Consider the following 15,348-nt stretch of genomic DNA (forward strand, 5'->3'; position numbering starts at 1 on the left):
CTGTACATGACCCTGGTGAGACCACTTTTGGAATATCGTGTACAGTTCTGGTCACCTCATTACAGGAAGGATGTGGAAGCATTGGAAAGGGTGCAAAGGAGATTTACCAGGATGCTGCCTGGTTTGGAGGATAGGTCTTATGAGGAAAGGTTGAGGGAGCTAGGGCTTTTCTCATTGGAGCAGAGGAGGATGACAGGCAACTTAATAGAAGTTTATAAGATGATGAGGGGGATAGATAGAGTGGACGTTCAGAGACTATTTCCTCGGGTGGATGTCGCTGTTACAAGGGGTCGTAACTATAAGATTCAGGGTGTGAGATATAGGAGGGATGTCCGAGGTAAATTCTTTACTCAGAGTGTGGTTAGGGTGTGGAATGGACTGCCTGCTGTGATAGTGGAGTCGGACATTTTAGGAACTTTCAAGCAGTTATGGGATATACACATGGGGCACACCAGAATGACAGGGAGTGGGATAGCTTGATTTTGGTTTCGGACAGGGCTCGGCACAACATCGAGGGTCGAAGGGCCTGTTCTGTGCTGTACTGTTCTATGTTCTATGAACTACATGTTTTGACAACTTTTCTTGATTTCTACTTCAAACTACTTTTAAAACTCAAGTAAGTGTATGAAGTTGAAAGGGGAGAAGTTTATTGAATTTTATAATTAAAATTATTTAAAATAATATCAATTGCGTTATGAAAATAATAAACATGCTGATCAGCAGGATTATCACATGTGATTTATTGATACTTACTAATATGAGTTACATGAGTCCTAGGGCGACATTAACGGAGGCAGTGGATGTCTCACCTCCTTTGTCCCCACCCCCATATCCCTTGGACTGGAGAGCCAGTAAGAGTCCTGCAACACTATTTTCAGGAAGGTCTGCTCTATTAAAAGCCAGAGACCAAAGGCTCTGAGGGCAGCAGTACCATCCACTGAGAACTACTGGCAATGAGAGGCCAGCTGCTCTTCATTGCTCAGCAGCACTACTCAGGGAATAGTGGTAGCTGCTGGTACTGCATTAACCCAAGTCCGAGCATTGCTTTGGATCTAAGCCAGAGGAGCTTTGATGGTGGGATGGTCCATGGGGTGACAGGGGAGGGGTGAAGGAGATTTTCAGCAGGGGCAGGGGTGATTCTCAGCAGGAACCTCACCTTCCTCTGAATCAAAATGGGGGATGAACCTCACCCCCCTCAGAAGTCTGAAGTAAATACACCCAGGATTGATTTTGGTTTCCTGCAGGTTGAGTACCCCACCCCTTGATGGATGAATACCACCGGCAGTGTCCTGAGGCCCTTAGTGGGCATTAACTATCCATTAGGGATTTCAATTGGCATGGAAATTGGCATGGGGCTTCCAGCAATGGTCTTAATCAGGGGAGTGGCAAGGAGGCATTAGAGTACAGAGCCGCCACCCAGCCACCTGATAAAATACCCCTCATCACCAAATTTGTAATTGGGGAGGGCATTAATCTCCCCCACAAGAACCCAATTATAAATTACTTAATAGAGCTCTCTTAGGAAGTTAAAAGCTCTTATTCCAGACATGGGATGCCCTCAGTCTCACTCAGTGTGACTACTTGTCAGTGGTAATCCCCGACTTCCAATTGACAGCAAGAATCCCTGACCAAACCAATGCAATCTTTAATCCTCTCCACTCTGCCAAGTTCAGATTTCTCCACCATGGTTTTACTCTACTGCAGGATTTCACTCGATAGTAATATCAGACCAAATGGCCCCCCCAGGATGTCGATCAGCAACAGCCTCATTCCAGTGTTGCTGTACTCCAGGGCCCTCAAATCCATGATGAAATGCCTGATATCTTTGTGTTCTTGTTGGAAAATTCCACTGGATGACTTGCATTTGAGCAGAAAATAAGTATCAAGCTAATATCACTGGTAAGCGATACATACCTGTTTGCTCTCTCTGAACACCAGCTGTCAGCAAATCAGGTTCCCCCAGGGTAATATCGTTGATTCTGCTTCCCAGGCACTCCATACGTAGGAGTTTGCACCATTCCTCAGCCTCAAGTTCTATGAAAACACACAGAGTTAAAGCACCACTATTGATATAGGGAATATTAGTTTGCACAACTTTGTCAGCAGGGACTCAATTTTGTATCACAAGCCAGGTAAGACTCATACCATTAAACCATTAACTTCAAGTATGAGAGAATACTTCACAAATTATGTTTGCATCTGAGGTCCTGAAATGAACAAAGTCACCAGAAGCTTCATGATCATAATTTTGTTCTCTGTTTTGGAAGGTAACATCAGTCTCCCATGGCCTTTGGATCACAATAACCTTAAAGTTCAATACGAATATTTACCAATCGCCTTTTGAATGTTAATATTTTCAAACCTTCATTCATGACGGGGACGGGGCCAGCTGCATAGGTTCTTCCAGTCACTTCAGCGATTATCGGACAGTTTAAATGTACATAGAATATATGTAACAGAAGCTATTTTACAATTCTTATTGCAAAAGGAAACTGGATTCTACTTTTTCAAGCTAAGCTCAGAAACAAAGAAACTTGTGGCTGATAAAACTTCAAATTTTCTAGTTTTATCTTTTTGCTGCTCTTACTCTAAACTGTCTGGGTTTTTTGTGTGTTTCAGCATTAATCTACGAAAGGTTAGAGTTACTGTCAGTTTACAGCATTCTGAACAGGACAGGAACACACATTTAGACTGTGTTCAGAAACAGGAATCTAACTGTGTCTGCTGTAACACCAAATTAATATGGATGAACTGGCATCAAAGGCATTGCCACCATGATTCCTCCATCCCCAAAGGTCCATCAGACTAATGCAACCAACCACATAGACTAAACAATCAAATTCTAAGGGTGCAATTTAACGGCCGCATTGTGCTTGAACGAGAGTGCGTCGTGGCCTTAAAATCGTGGTTGATTGAGGACAAAATAGAGAAATGTGCCGATTGATTCGCTACCCCGCTGTGGCGAGAAACCGATAATCACCAATTAAATCCAATCTCTAAATCATTAACAGGAACAATCCCCTATCCAACAGCCTCCACCTCCCCAGCAAGTGGTCACATGGGCGCTGATTAGTATATCTTTATTAAAAATGTAAAGTTGGTGGAAGGTCTGCTGTGAGGATCCGAGAAGGTGAGTAGCCATCTTTGATCCAGGGTAGTGAGCCCGGGGACACTGAGGTTGTTGCCCCAGTGCTTGGGGAGGATGGTGGGGGAGCCCCGCTGGAGGCGGCCTTGGTCAGGGGGTGGGAGGGGGGAGGTGGGCTGTTCCTGGGCTTGGAGGTGGTGGGTGCCTCAGCGTCTGTGAGTCCACCATGCCACCCCCTGAATCGTGTGTACCCATAATGGGGGCAACTCCAGCACCTGCCTGTCTGTCCTACTAACCACCCATAATACCCACTGACCGTGGCAGCCCCTGGCTGCGTGACTGAAGGCAATTGCTAGCAGGGAATTGGCAATCATAGTAAAGTGAGCACTTCACAGCTTCCAAGTGGATTCCACGGGTAGGCATTCCATGTTGCATGTGGGATCTATTGCCTAGCATCCCAATCAGACCATGAGGACTGGACACTGCCTGAATACTGCAGGAAGTAACACCACAGACTCAGCAGCCATCATCCGAACACCAAGGGACTGGGCTCCAGCATCAGCGACATTTCCACGACTAGTGGGTGGGTACGTGCACAGGGGAGGGGAACAGCGCCTGGTCCAGTTAATATTACAAACGAGTATCTGGAGTACAGGGTCTTGGGTCCGATGACGAGGAGCCCAGCTGCGGCTGAGTGTGCATGGGCAGGGCGTGTTGGATGGCACTCTGAGGGATGGCAGGGGATGTGAGGGGGGGGGGGGGAAGGGGAAGCCATATGGGGACTGGAGGGTCCCGGGTGGAACACACTCCTTGTTGTCTCTCTCTCACCCTCTCCAATTTCTTAAAGATATTCCATGAGATGGATGATATATTGGGCCCCGTGGAAGCTAACCTCGCAGTGCTGCTGTCAGGCCGGGCAGACAGACGCTGGAGAAGGCTGTGGCAGCAGCTTCGACAGAGGTGCGAGGTGGTGGCCTATGAGCAGGGCCCCGCCCCATACCCAGAGGACCTGGCTGCCCACCAGGCCAGGGAGGGACCCAGAGATGGAGGCCGGCGACACCCCAAGGTGTACAGGTGTCGTTGGTCCTTTGAACAAATGACGGATAGTGTGTGCCGCAGGAGGCTTCACCTCAACAAGGGGAGGGTACAGCACCTGGGCCATGTCCTTGTGGATTTGGCACCATGTGGTGGAGGACGATACTTGTTCCAGGTGGCCATCAAGGTCACTGCAGCCCTGAATATTTGTGCCTCGGGATTATCCAAGGGCTTGAGTGGGGACTTGTGTCGCATTTCACAAGCCACAGCCCACACGTGCATCTGTGACATCATGCTTTCCCTATTTGCCCGGGCAGAAACGTATATTAACTTTGACCTGTACCAGCTCCAACAACATGCCTGGACCGCAGGATTCTCCAGCGTCAACGGATGCCACAGGTCCAGGACGTAATAGATGGCATACATGTCCCTTGCGCATACCGGGGTATCAGGGAGTGCTCTACATCAACAGGAAGGGTCCCACTCTCCAAACATCTAGCTTGTGTGCAACCACCACATGATGATCATGCATGTGGTGGTCGCATGCTCCCCTGGGGGTTTGCTTGACAGCTGCATTATGGGGCAGTCGGACATTCCCGGCCTTTTTGAGGACCATCCTAGGATGGCCGGTTGGCTCTTGGGAGATAAGGGGTACCCGCTGAGGACCTGGGTAATGATATCAGTACGACGGCCAGTGACCAATGCAGAGACCCAATACTGTGAACAGGACATGCTCCGCACCACCTCAGAAAGGTCCACCTGGGACTGGGACATGATCCCCAATGAGTCACTGACTGAGCTATGCCTTGGACATCTCCACTTATGCTGCCGATGTCGTGGGTCAGGCTCTCCACTGCGGTCGCAACTCTAGCAATTTTGGCCTCGGTGTCATGCATTGCAGTGCCATCTCCTGTGTCAGTGGCCTCTGGGACTCCTCCAATCAGCTATGGACCTGATGACGTGTCGCTGACATCCCCCTCTGAATCTCACGGCTGCACCCTATTGACTGGAGCACCTCCAGATAAACCTGGTCCAGAGGCTCAACATATGACTGGGATCCAGCTGAATCCTGGGATGCAGCAGGCCTCCGACTGCTGTCTGGCCTGGGTATTCCTGCCTCCAACTGATGTGCATCAGCAACTGTGTGGTGCTCACCAGAAAATGTCCCAGATGCTTGTCCACTACTGATGCCCACTGAGGTGTGTGACTCTGAGCTTGTGGATGGTCGGGATGGCAGCTGTGCCGTGGATATGGTGGTCTCCTCGGAGCTCCATTCCAAGATGTTCCCTTGGGAGGAAGTCTGGTCCACCCTGGTTGGGCCGGCACCATTGGATGGAGTTCCTGCAGGAGAATGAACATGTGGCCAATGAGAGGGAAGGCCTGGCACTAACAATCCAAATGTGACTGGTCATCTGGGTGGGGGCCGATGGACGCCCACCTATTTGCTGTGCGCTGACTTCTATATCGGTGACTGACCTGTCAGCACACATCCCTGTGACCTCCATGGCTCATTCCTTGTATGGGGTGAGGGCTCTGTTGTCCAGCACCCCACCACCTGTCTTGGCCCTCTCCAGTCAGTTGTGGGACAACTTCCCCTGAGGGGAAACAGAGAGGGTATCATGAGCCGCACACTTTGTTCATTGTGCGGGGGGTGGGTTTGGAGGGGAGGGTGCAAGTGTGGACAGCACCATTGGACATGGGTAGGCCAGAGCAATATGGTGCTGGGCGAAGGCGTGCCAAGCACATGGTGTTCAGGGAGGAGGAGGGTGGTGGGCGCAACCGTGCCAAGAACTTGATCTCCAGGGTGGGAGGGGGGGTGGTGGCAGCTGGGCCAGTGCCAACTCACCCGGCGGCCCAGTGGAGGTCATAGATCTTCTTACACCACTGGGTGCCAGTCCTCCTGGTGACGCTTCCCCAGCTGATGGCCACTGCCATTTCCCCCCTGGTAACACTGGCTGCCCTGTGGCTGACCATCCCCGCCCCGTAGGGGAACAGGGCATCCTGTCTGCATTTAACGGTGTGCTGTGTGGGATTTAGTCTGCGGGATCGGTTTAAGTGTAACCCCCCCCCCCCGCATTGTTAGCGGGGAGCTGGCATGCTCAGTCCCAGCAAATCACATGGTGGGACCATCAATTGTGGCGTAAAGCACGTGGGGCCTCGTTAAGTGGACCAATTAGTGTTTGATACCAGTGACAGCCTCACAGATTCAAGCATCGGGAAGCACACGGCAGTTCCCGGTCGCTACCACACTTAGAAACTTTTTCGTTAGATCCCGCCCTAACTATGGCACCACACATGTAAACTGTGAAGATGGAATCCAGACTATCTCCTGGCTCGTCTCCGACCTTCCATCCCACATGAACTTGGGATCATCCAAAACACGACTATCTAGACCTTAACTCGTTGACCCTGTGCTCAACACCTTGATGGTAAAACTCTATCCTTGCATTCAAATCCCTCCATGGTCTCATTCATCCTCATCTCTGTAATCTCCTCCAGCCACATAACCCTTTGAGATTTATGCACTCCAATTCTAGTCTTTTGCTTCACTTTTGCAGGTCATGGCTTCAGCTTCCTGGGGCTTATTCCTCTCCTTAAACTTCACTACTCCTCTATCCTTCTTTAAGACACACCTTAAAATTGATGCCTTCGGGCTGGATTCTCCGCTACCCAGCCACATGTTTTTTGGAAGCTTGTCGTTCGCTGGTGGCGGGATTAATTACTCCCATCACTTGTCAATGGGATTTTCCATTGAAGCCACCCCCAAGTCGCCAAGAAACCCATGGGCAATGCGTTGCCGGCGGGAGAAGTGAATCTCGGCCATAATATATTACAAATATTAAATAAATGCCAAGTATTGTTGTTGTTGTTGTTGTTTTAAAGCCAGCCACAGTGTCAGCACTGTGTTGTTGTGATAAAGTACTAAGAGCAGTTTTTGAGGGTCAAAATGACAATTTCAACAATGAATCATGAGCACAATCTTTTAACTGTTTCATCTTTCTTTTCTGGGAAAATGCTGGAAGTAGCGTAAAAAGTTAACATTAGAAATGGACATAATGAAGTGGACATGATGCTGAGGTAATAATAATGTCCGATCACATGACAGAGAAGTAAGAGAGGTTTATGGGAAGAGAAGCTCCTTGTGTCACTGTCCCAATATGTGTCTATCTGGGCAGCACGGTGGCCTAGTGGTTAGCACAACCGCCTCACGGCGTTGAGGTCCCAGGTTTGATCCCGGCTCTGGGTCACTGTCTGTGTGGAGTTTGCACATTCTCCCCGTGTCTGCGTGGGTTTCGCCCCCACAACCCAAATAAATGTGCAGAGTAGGTGGATTGGCCACGCTAAAATGCCCCTTAATTGGAAAAAATAATTGGGTAATCTAAATTATTTAAAAAAAAAAAAAATGTGTCTATCTATCTGCTATAAATACAGAGGAATGGCTTTGAGAAGCTATAGGCTCAAACAGAATACCTCAGGAGAACAGGCAATCAGGGGAGTGGGAACTAGATTGTTGTGTTTGATGTCGATCAAGGAATCTACCAATCGACTTGTCTAAACCATGATCTTTATTGAATCATGCGTGGTAGGATAACGATTTGTTACAGAGCAAGTTATCATGGAATTTCTTTGTACTCCTCTGGAACTACCCTAGGCACGACTGTTCACTTGTACATCTTATGACCATCTGATGATGGCCACATGTGCCCTCACTTACATCTGAGTGCCTTGTCACATGACCATTGTCTTGAGCCTACATGGTTTGTCTGTACCACACATGCTGGTTGGAGGTCGCACCACATTGCTTTCAGGCATATCACCCCTTCGCTTATTAGGAGGAGCAATAAAGAAAATTAAAGGAACTAGGTACTCATTTTCAGCCACTTTCCAGGAGCTGGTCTGTAGCCTTTCAGGTTACAACACCTCAGGTGTAGATCCAGGTACCTTTTAAATTAGTTGAGTGTTTCAGTCTCAACCACCATTCAAGCAGCGAAATCAAGAAGCCTGGGTGAAAATGTTTTTTCTCATGTCCCCTCTAATCCCAAAGTCTTTTCCCCCCTGTAAATTAGGGAAACAGGTCTTTCCTGTCTACCCTGCCTGGGCCTTTCATAATTTTGTACAGCTCAATTGGGTTATCCCTCAGCCTTCTCTAATCTAATCTTTATTAGTGTCACAAGTAGGCTTACATTAACACTGCAATGAAGTTACTGTGAAAATCCTTGAGTTGCCACACTACGGCACCTGTTCGCGTACACTGAGGGAGAATTTAAAATGTCCAATTTACCTAACAAGCACGTCTTTTGGGACTTTTGGGAAGAAACCAGAGCACCCAGAGGAAACCAATGCAGACACGGGGAGAACGGGCAGACTCCGCACAGTGACCCAAGCAGGGAATCGAACCCAGGTCTCTGGCGCTATGAAGCAACAGTGCTAACCACTGTGCTACCCGGCATCAAAACAACAGTAGTCAATCCAATCTCTTCTTATAGCTGCATTCTTCAAGGCCTGACAACATTCTTGTAAATGTGTACTCTTTCCAGAACAACTATGTCCTTCCTGTAATGTGGTGCCCAGAACTGTACACAAAGTTCCAGCTGTGGACAAACCAGCATTTTATACAATTCTAGCATTTCAATCATGCTTTCGTATTCAACACCTCGTCCAATAAAGGAAAGCATTCCATCTGCTTTCTTTCCCAACTTATCCACTGCCATCTTCAGGGATCTGTGAACTTGCACTGCAAGGTGTCTCACTTCCTCAACCTCTCCCACTATCCTTCTCCATTTGTTGAACATTCCCTTACTTTGTTTGCACTTCCCAAATGCATTACCTCACACTTTTCCAAATTGAATTCTATTTGCCATTCTTCCGCCCACTCTACTGTGAGGAACTTGAGGGAATAAAGCAAGTCCAGTAATAAGATGACAAATGTTTCCAAGTCCGAGAATATTGTCTGCAACAATGGCCAGTAATCAAACCAAAGGCTTCACTGATCTCTTATGGCCCAGCACAACATCAAGGAAAGTTTTTTGCCACCACAATGTACCTGGAAATCCATTCCAAATATTTGTTCCCCTTCATCTAGAGAATGCCTTCTCGACATTAGTCCTCATCTTTAACCAGTTTTTATCTGTGTTAATTGCCCTACCACCATGCTGTAACTTTAAATATTGTTTAGACTGGATTTTTGCTATTGCGGATTGCATTTTAGATAGAAAATCTTCCCTTATTCACTTCCTTTAAGAACAACGGGTAACATTTTTACCTTACGATTCAGTTATTGCTTGGTGTAAAGCACTTCTCGATGTTGTTGCCAATCTTGGATGTTTCCCTCGAGCCTTTAGTGACCAGAACTGAATGTTAATGTTCAAGGTATAGCCTAACCAGAGAAGCACACAGATTCAGCACAGTGGTCTCTGACCTCCATTGGAGCCCCAACGTCTTCTACTGCTCTGTGTTCCCAGTGAATCAATGAGTGAGACTCAAAGAACATGTCAAGGGAGATAGCACAGAAAGGCTGAAATTTATCATGGGCAATAGCACAAAACAGGCCACATCAACTTGGCAGTTTGTTTTATACACGGCCCGATTTTCTATTTTCTTCAAATAACTAGAAAGAGCATGAAACAGCCATCAGATTCATTATTGCCCACCGTCCCCAGATCAATTTCATACCTCAAAGTTTCAATAGCCACCAAGTGCACAAGCACACAACCTGATGGATTCCCATCATAAGTGAACTGTTGCCTATTCATCTTTCTTACATGTTTTTCTAACGCTAACTTTTCTGTTTGCATTCAAGTAAGAATATTGGTGAAACTAGTTTATTGTCAACAACATTGCTTTTTGTAACCATCCTGTGCTGTTTTGTTAAACTTTATTAGGCTTACATGGCATTCTGTTTCGAGGGAATTACAAAAGAGATGCAGTCGCCAGTAGTTGGCAGAGAAGGCATGATATCTCCTGTATGGATGCTGGTGCAGTGCATCCGAACAATATTTGTTGTTTATATTTTTAAAATTGGATTTTTGATATCTTTGGATAAGGAAGTAACACAGTGACCAAATGGCAAACACTTCAGCATTTATTTCACAACTTAGACAGCTCAAGATTAATTCAGACGTGCATGACACCTACCTGACTCACATGCAAAGGTTTTTGAAGTATCATCACAGAAAATGATGAGTACAGCATGCCTTTTAGTGCCTTTCGGTAACCTTGTCACATTCTTTATATTACTGAGGTCTGTTACCTGAAAGATCAACATTTTACAATTCAGATTACCAATTGTTATGAAGAAGTCATTATCTTTAATCCTGGAAAAAAAGAGGAATGTAGTCCCAGAGGCACTAAAGAGCACTTTAAGAGGTTTTGGTGCAATTTCTATTTGGAAACAAATCTTTTACATTTCTAGCCAAAAGCTGAGATCAAATGCTTGCCTTAGGAAACTCTGCTACTGGGAAAAGCAAACTATTCTAACAGAAAATAGAACATCATACCTTAATAACCACATTACGTTTATTCCTTCTTGCATGTGGGAATAAATTGGACAAGGATACATTTTAACAGTTTATGTCACATTACTGTGGACTGAGGCATGCTGTCATGCTGGCGGGTCATGGTTCTATTATCAGAGAAGGTGGTAATGTTAGGAGGACAGCAGACACAGTGAACAGAAACTTATTCAGATCTGTTCCTTATTTATCAGCATTACCTTGCTGGAAGTGTGGTCAAATCCACATCTGAATTTGAAAAAAGGAGTTTGTGCCACACTTATGGTAAACTAATAGTACAAATCAGGAGGAGTACCAAGAAATTTCATGCAGTGAAATTAAATCACAAGATTGCACATCATATTAAAACAGAAAAAAGGTGCAAGGGAGCAGAATTCAAACAGCTAATATGAATTTAAAAATTAGCTTATATATTCTGGTTAGCAATGATATCCACACCAGCATTATTTATAGAAAAATATTGGGTGGGATTTTGCCGTAATCGGCGGGGCGGGCAACTCCGGCAGGACGAAGTGGCATGAACCACTCCGGCATCGCGCTGCCCCAAAGGTGCGGAATCCTCCACACCTTCAGGGGCTAGGCCCGCCCTGGAGTGGTTTGCGCCCCACCGACCGGCGGGAAAGGGGCTTGGCGCCACGCCAACCGGCGGCGAAGGGCCTCCACCGGCCGTCGCGAGTTGGTGCATGCACGGGAGCGCCAGCGTGTGACCGGCAATGGTGGACTGCTACCACCGCTGGTGTGGAACAATAGAGTACCCCACGGTACAGGCCTGCCGGCGGATCGTTGGGCCCCGATCGCGGGCCAGGCCACCGTGGGGGCACCTCCTGGGGCCACATCCCCCCGCGCCCCCCCCCCCCAAAAAACCCCAGAGGCTGCCTGCGCCGCCAGGTCCCGCCGGTAAGGGACCAATTACAATTTACACCGGCGGGACTGGCAAAAAACGGGCGGGACTTTGGCCCATCGCGGGCTGGAGAATTTGGGCAGCCCCGGGGCCCATTGAGTCCCGCCAGTCCCCGCCATTCTCTGAGGTTGGCGGCACGATTCACGCCGGGCCGATTTTTGGGGGGCTGGAGAATTTGGAGGATGGCGGGGCGGGATTCACGTCGACCCCTAGCAATTCTCGGACCCTGTGGGGGGTCGGAGAATCCCGCCCACTGTTTCTTATAAAAAGGTGGAGAAGGATTGTGCAAACTAACAGTACAAATCAGGAGGAGTACCAAGAAATTTCATGCAGTGAAATTGTTTGGGAACCTCTGGTTTAAGAGAACAGGTACAGTAGAAACAATGGTTATTATGGCCAGGTGAGGAACTGGTTCCTCTCTATTCAGCCACACCAGTTGGGCAATACAAAGGTTGAAGTTTCTTTTTCACAAGGATATGCCTTTTTTCCAAGCCAGAATGTATTTAACTATTTATGCAGTGAGCAATAAGGAACCAATCAGACAAGGTTTCCTTGAGGTAAAGAGCAAACTTATTAGTTACTAAACTGAAAAAAAAGGTGACCTCTCTCTCTCACACACACACACACACACACAGGTATCACAAATAGGGGAAGTTACAGTCCAATAAAAAAATTTAAAAGACTGTATGGTTAAGTCCCCGTTGCTGGTCCTTTTAAATGTTGTGGACAATTTTGATCAGCCAGTTTCATCGATACGGTCAGATGTAGAGGTTGTCGCAATTATTATGAGATCTTGATTGTTGGTAGATTTCTAGTAACACTGGCTTCTGAACCAGGTAATGCACATGTTCCAAAAGAGAGAGGGGGAGATAGCCCAGTCTTCAACTGTTTACTCTGCTGAAAACATTCTCGCCATCTCCCTGCAGTGGCAGCAGGTTGGCCTGAAATACTTCACCCATTATGTATTTCCAAGTGGTTGTGCGTGGATTTGGCTGTGGCAGCATTGTTTCAATATCCAACACTTTACACTTTTAATATCTCTTCCTTAAACAGTTATAAGTTTTGATGGGTCTCTAAACTATAGGATATGCCTCTCTTTTTGCACTGCCTGAGGGTGATTTGTTTGTTTTTTCACCTTCACGTTGACCTTGCATTTTAAGTAGTTTGCTTGGTCACATTTCAAAATGCAAAGTTCCCAATTCATTTAAAGTTTAAATAATATTGTCAAAAATTAAAGCAGCATAGCCTCGTGACATGTTTAATACAAATTATGCTATTGAGTGGCAGCAGATTCCACTGCTCATCAGGGTTATGAGATCCTCATCACAAGCCAGATAGCTGTTATAAATCACACTGTCATGTGGTCTATTTATATCATATTTCATTGCGAGATGATGCATTTGAAATCTATTGGAGTAATTTTTCTTTGAAAATAATATATCTTCAGTGAGACAGGAGAGAGGTATAATGGTGTTACTCAAGGTGAAATGAAAAGGTCATATGTAATTACCATACCCGCTGAAGCTAATTTTATGCCCTTGGACCTAAAGGTTCACAATGAAAAGGACAGAACGTGTGAACCATGTGTTAATATTATTCTGGGTTTCAAGAAAAAAATTTCAGGAAGAAGTATATTTTACCTAGACATTAGACATACAGTTATTTCATTTTCATTGGACACATCAACGCTTTCCTTGAACAATCTGTTTAGTTCAAATCATGTGAAAGTAAAGTGTTGGCTTCAGCTGAATTTATGTTCCTTGATCATCTGTGGCCCTCATTAAGTGCCGAAACCTTTGACTTCAACAGACAATTACATTTCTACTCCTTGATTTTTCAGTTTCAATCATGGCTTTCTGCTGTGCTAGCGACACATTAACTTCCCACCCCAATTCTGGTCAAGCCAAATGTTGACAATCTCCAAAAGCACACAAAGAAGATGCTGCCGAGATATAGAATTGACTCTTCACAGCAATAATAAATGATTGTGTAACCATTTATCAGCCATATATTAGTGTGCATGGTTCAAAATCTAGTTGATCTACGAGTCACAGTATAAATCATTCACAAAAACTATCTCAGAAACAACTGTTGAGCCAATATGACCATTGCTTACACATGATTCAAACTGATGCTTGTAATTCCGAACTTCGATTTCAACTGCAGGAGAAAACAATATGCCAACTCAACATCAAATATTTCACCATAAATAATACCAAATTGTTTTATTGATATCCACCTTACCGCTTCTATTTAGCTCATTTGCATTATTCTGCCTGAGATTAGAAAAATAAGCTAATCATTAAAGTTGATTTATGTTAAGAGGAGAGTCATGGAGCATCCAGCGTGTCGATCAACAAGATTTTGAATCGCACACACTACTGTTCAGCTGAAAAAGAAAGTCTTTTTTTTATAGCACCATTCGTGACCTTAAGGTGCCTTCAAGTGCTTTGTAACCAATGAACTGCTTTTGAGATGCAGTTACTGTTGAAATGTAGGAAAGACCAATTTTCACATAGCAAGATCCCAAAAGTATCCAGATAATCTGCTTTATTAGCAGTGGTTGAGGGATGAACTAGAAACCGGGGAAAGGTTCTTTGAGATAATGTCGTGTGATCTTTTATGCAAGGCAAACAGAAACTGTTTAACGTCTTATTCTAGAACGGTACCATCAACAGTTCAGCACTCTTTAGCACTATACTGGAAATGTCAACCTTAACTTTGTGCTTATGTTTCGGGACTTCAACCCATCAACTTAAGACTCATAAGTGAGAGACTATTGTGAAGTGAAGGCTAACATAATTTCATACTTGGATCTTATTTTGATATTCAAAATGTGCTGCTAATTGCACTACCAATTGGAACCTTGTGGATCAGCAGGACAGAAGATCCTTACCAGTAAGATTGTCATTATTTAAAGGAAGACTATGCTTCTTAGAGGATGCGCATATTAGAATGTGTGTATTACATTCTGCTGAAAGGGTCATTGCAGCCAAAGTCTCCAGGTTTTCTGATTGTATCATGGAGGGTGACCTAGAGTAAGTGAGCAGAAGAAAGGGCTTCCTCTTCCCCAGTAATGACCAATGAATGTATTTTTTTTAGCAACAGAGAGGTGGCAGAATATAGAAAAAAACACAAGCATTGTTTGCAGCACTCGGTAACTATGCAGGAAAAATAACTAATTAGCTCAGCAATCCTCCTCAGTTAAATTCTCCACTTCATATCCTTGACAATCACTGCACAGCCTCATCACTATCAAACCTTCCTGATGTTGCTTGCCATGTCTCTCCTGCAACAGTACAATTTCTGCAGACCTTCTTGTGGAAGACAGTATCATAGAATCCCTACAGTGCAGAAAGAGGCCATTCAGACATTGAATCCGCACCAACCCCCTGAAAGAGCACCCTACACAAGCCCATTTCCACACTCTATCCCCGTAACCCCATCTAACCTTTGGACACGAAGAGAAAATTTAGCATGGCCAATCCACCTAAGCTACACATCTTTGGACTGAGAGAGGAAACCGGAGCATCCGGAGGAAACTCATGCAGACACGAGGAGAACGTGCAATCTGCACACAGTCACCCAAGGTCAGAAGTGAACCCTTGTGCTGTGAGACAGAAGTGGTATCCACTGTGCCACCATGCTGACTTCTGTTTGCACATTCAAGACTTGCTACCATCTGCACAGCTGCTCTCCATATTATGAAAACTATATGGGTCCTTCATCTTGAAGTAGTCGTCACTCATTGATGAGATCCTGAGGCTTGTGTGTTTAAACACAAACACCTTTATTGGGAGGCTTTAACTATTTGC

At 45.6% G+C, this 15,348-nt stretch overlaps 1 protein-coding gene across 1 annotated transcript in view; it reads right to left on the reverse strand.

The window, feature by feature from the left end:
* LOC119969457 (docking protein 5-like) overlaps nt 1–15,348 on the reverse strand; it is a 626,361-nt gene that overhangs the window by 238,736 nt on the left and 372,277 nt on the right. Inside the window, exons 4-5 of the mRNA XM_038803103.1 lie at nt 10,256–10,370; nt 1,915–2,034 (exon numbers count right to left, since the gene is read on the reverse strand). Of these exons, the coding sequence (XP_038659031.1) occupies nt 1,915–2,034; nt 10,256–10,370 (235 nt within the window). The remainder of the gene's footprint in view (nt 1–1,914; nt 2,035–10,255; nt 10,371–15,348) is intronic.

This window comes from Scyliorhinus canicula, chromosome 7 (genome assembly GCF_902713615.1).
Source record: "Scyliorhinus canicula chromosome 7, sScyCan1.1, whole genome shotgun sequence".
NCBI lineage: Eukaryota > Metazoa > Chordata > Chondrichthyes > Carcharhiniformes > Scyliorhinidae > Scyliorhinus > Scyliorhinus canicula.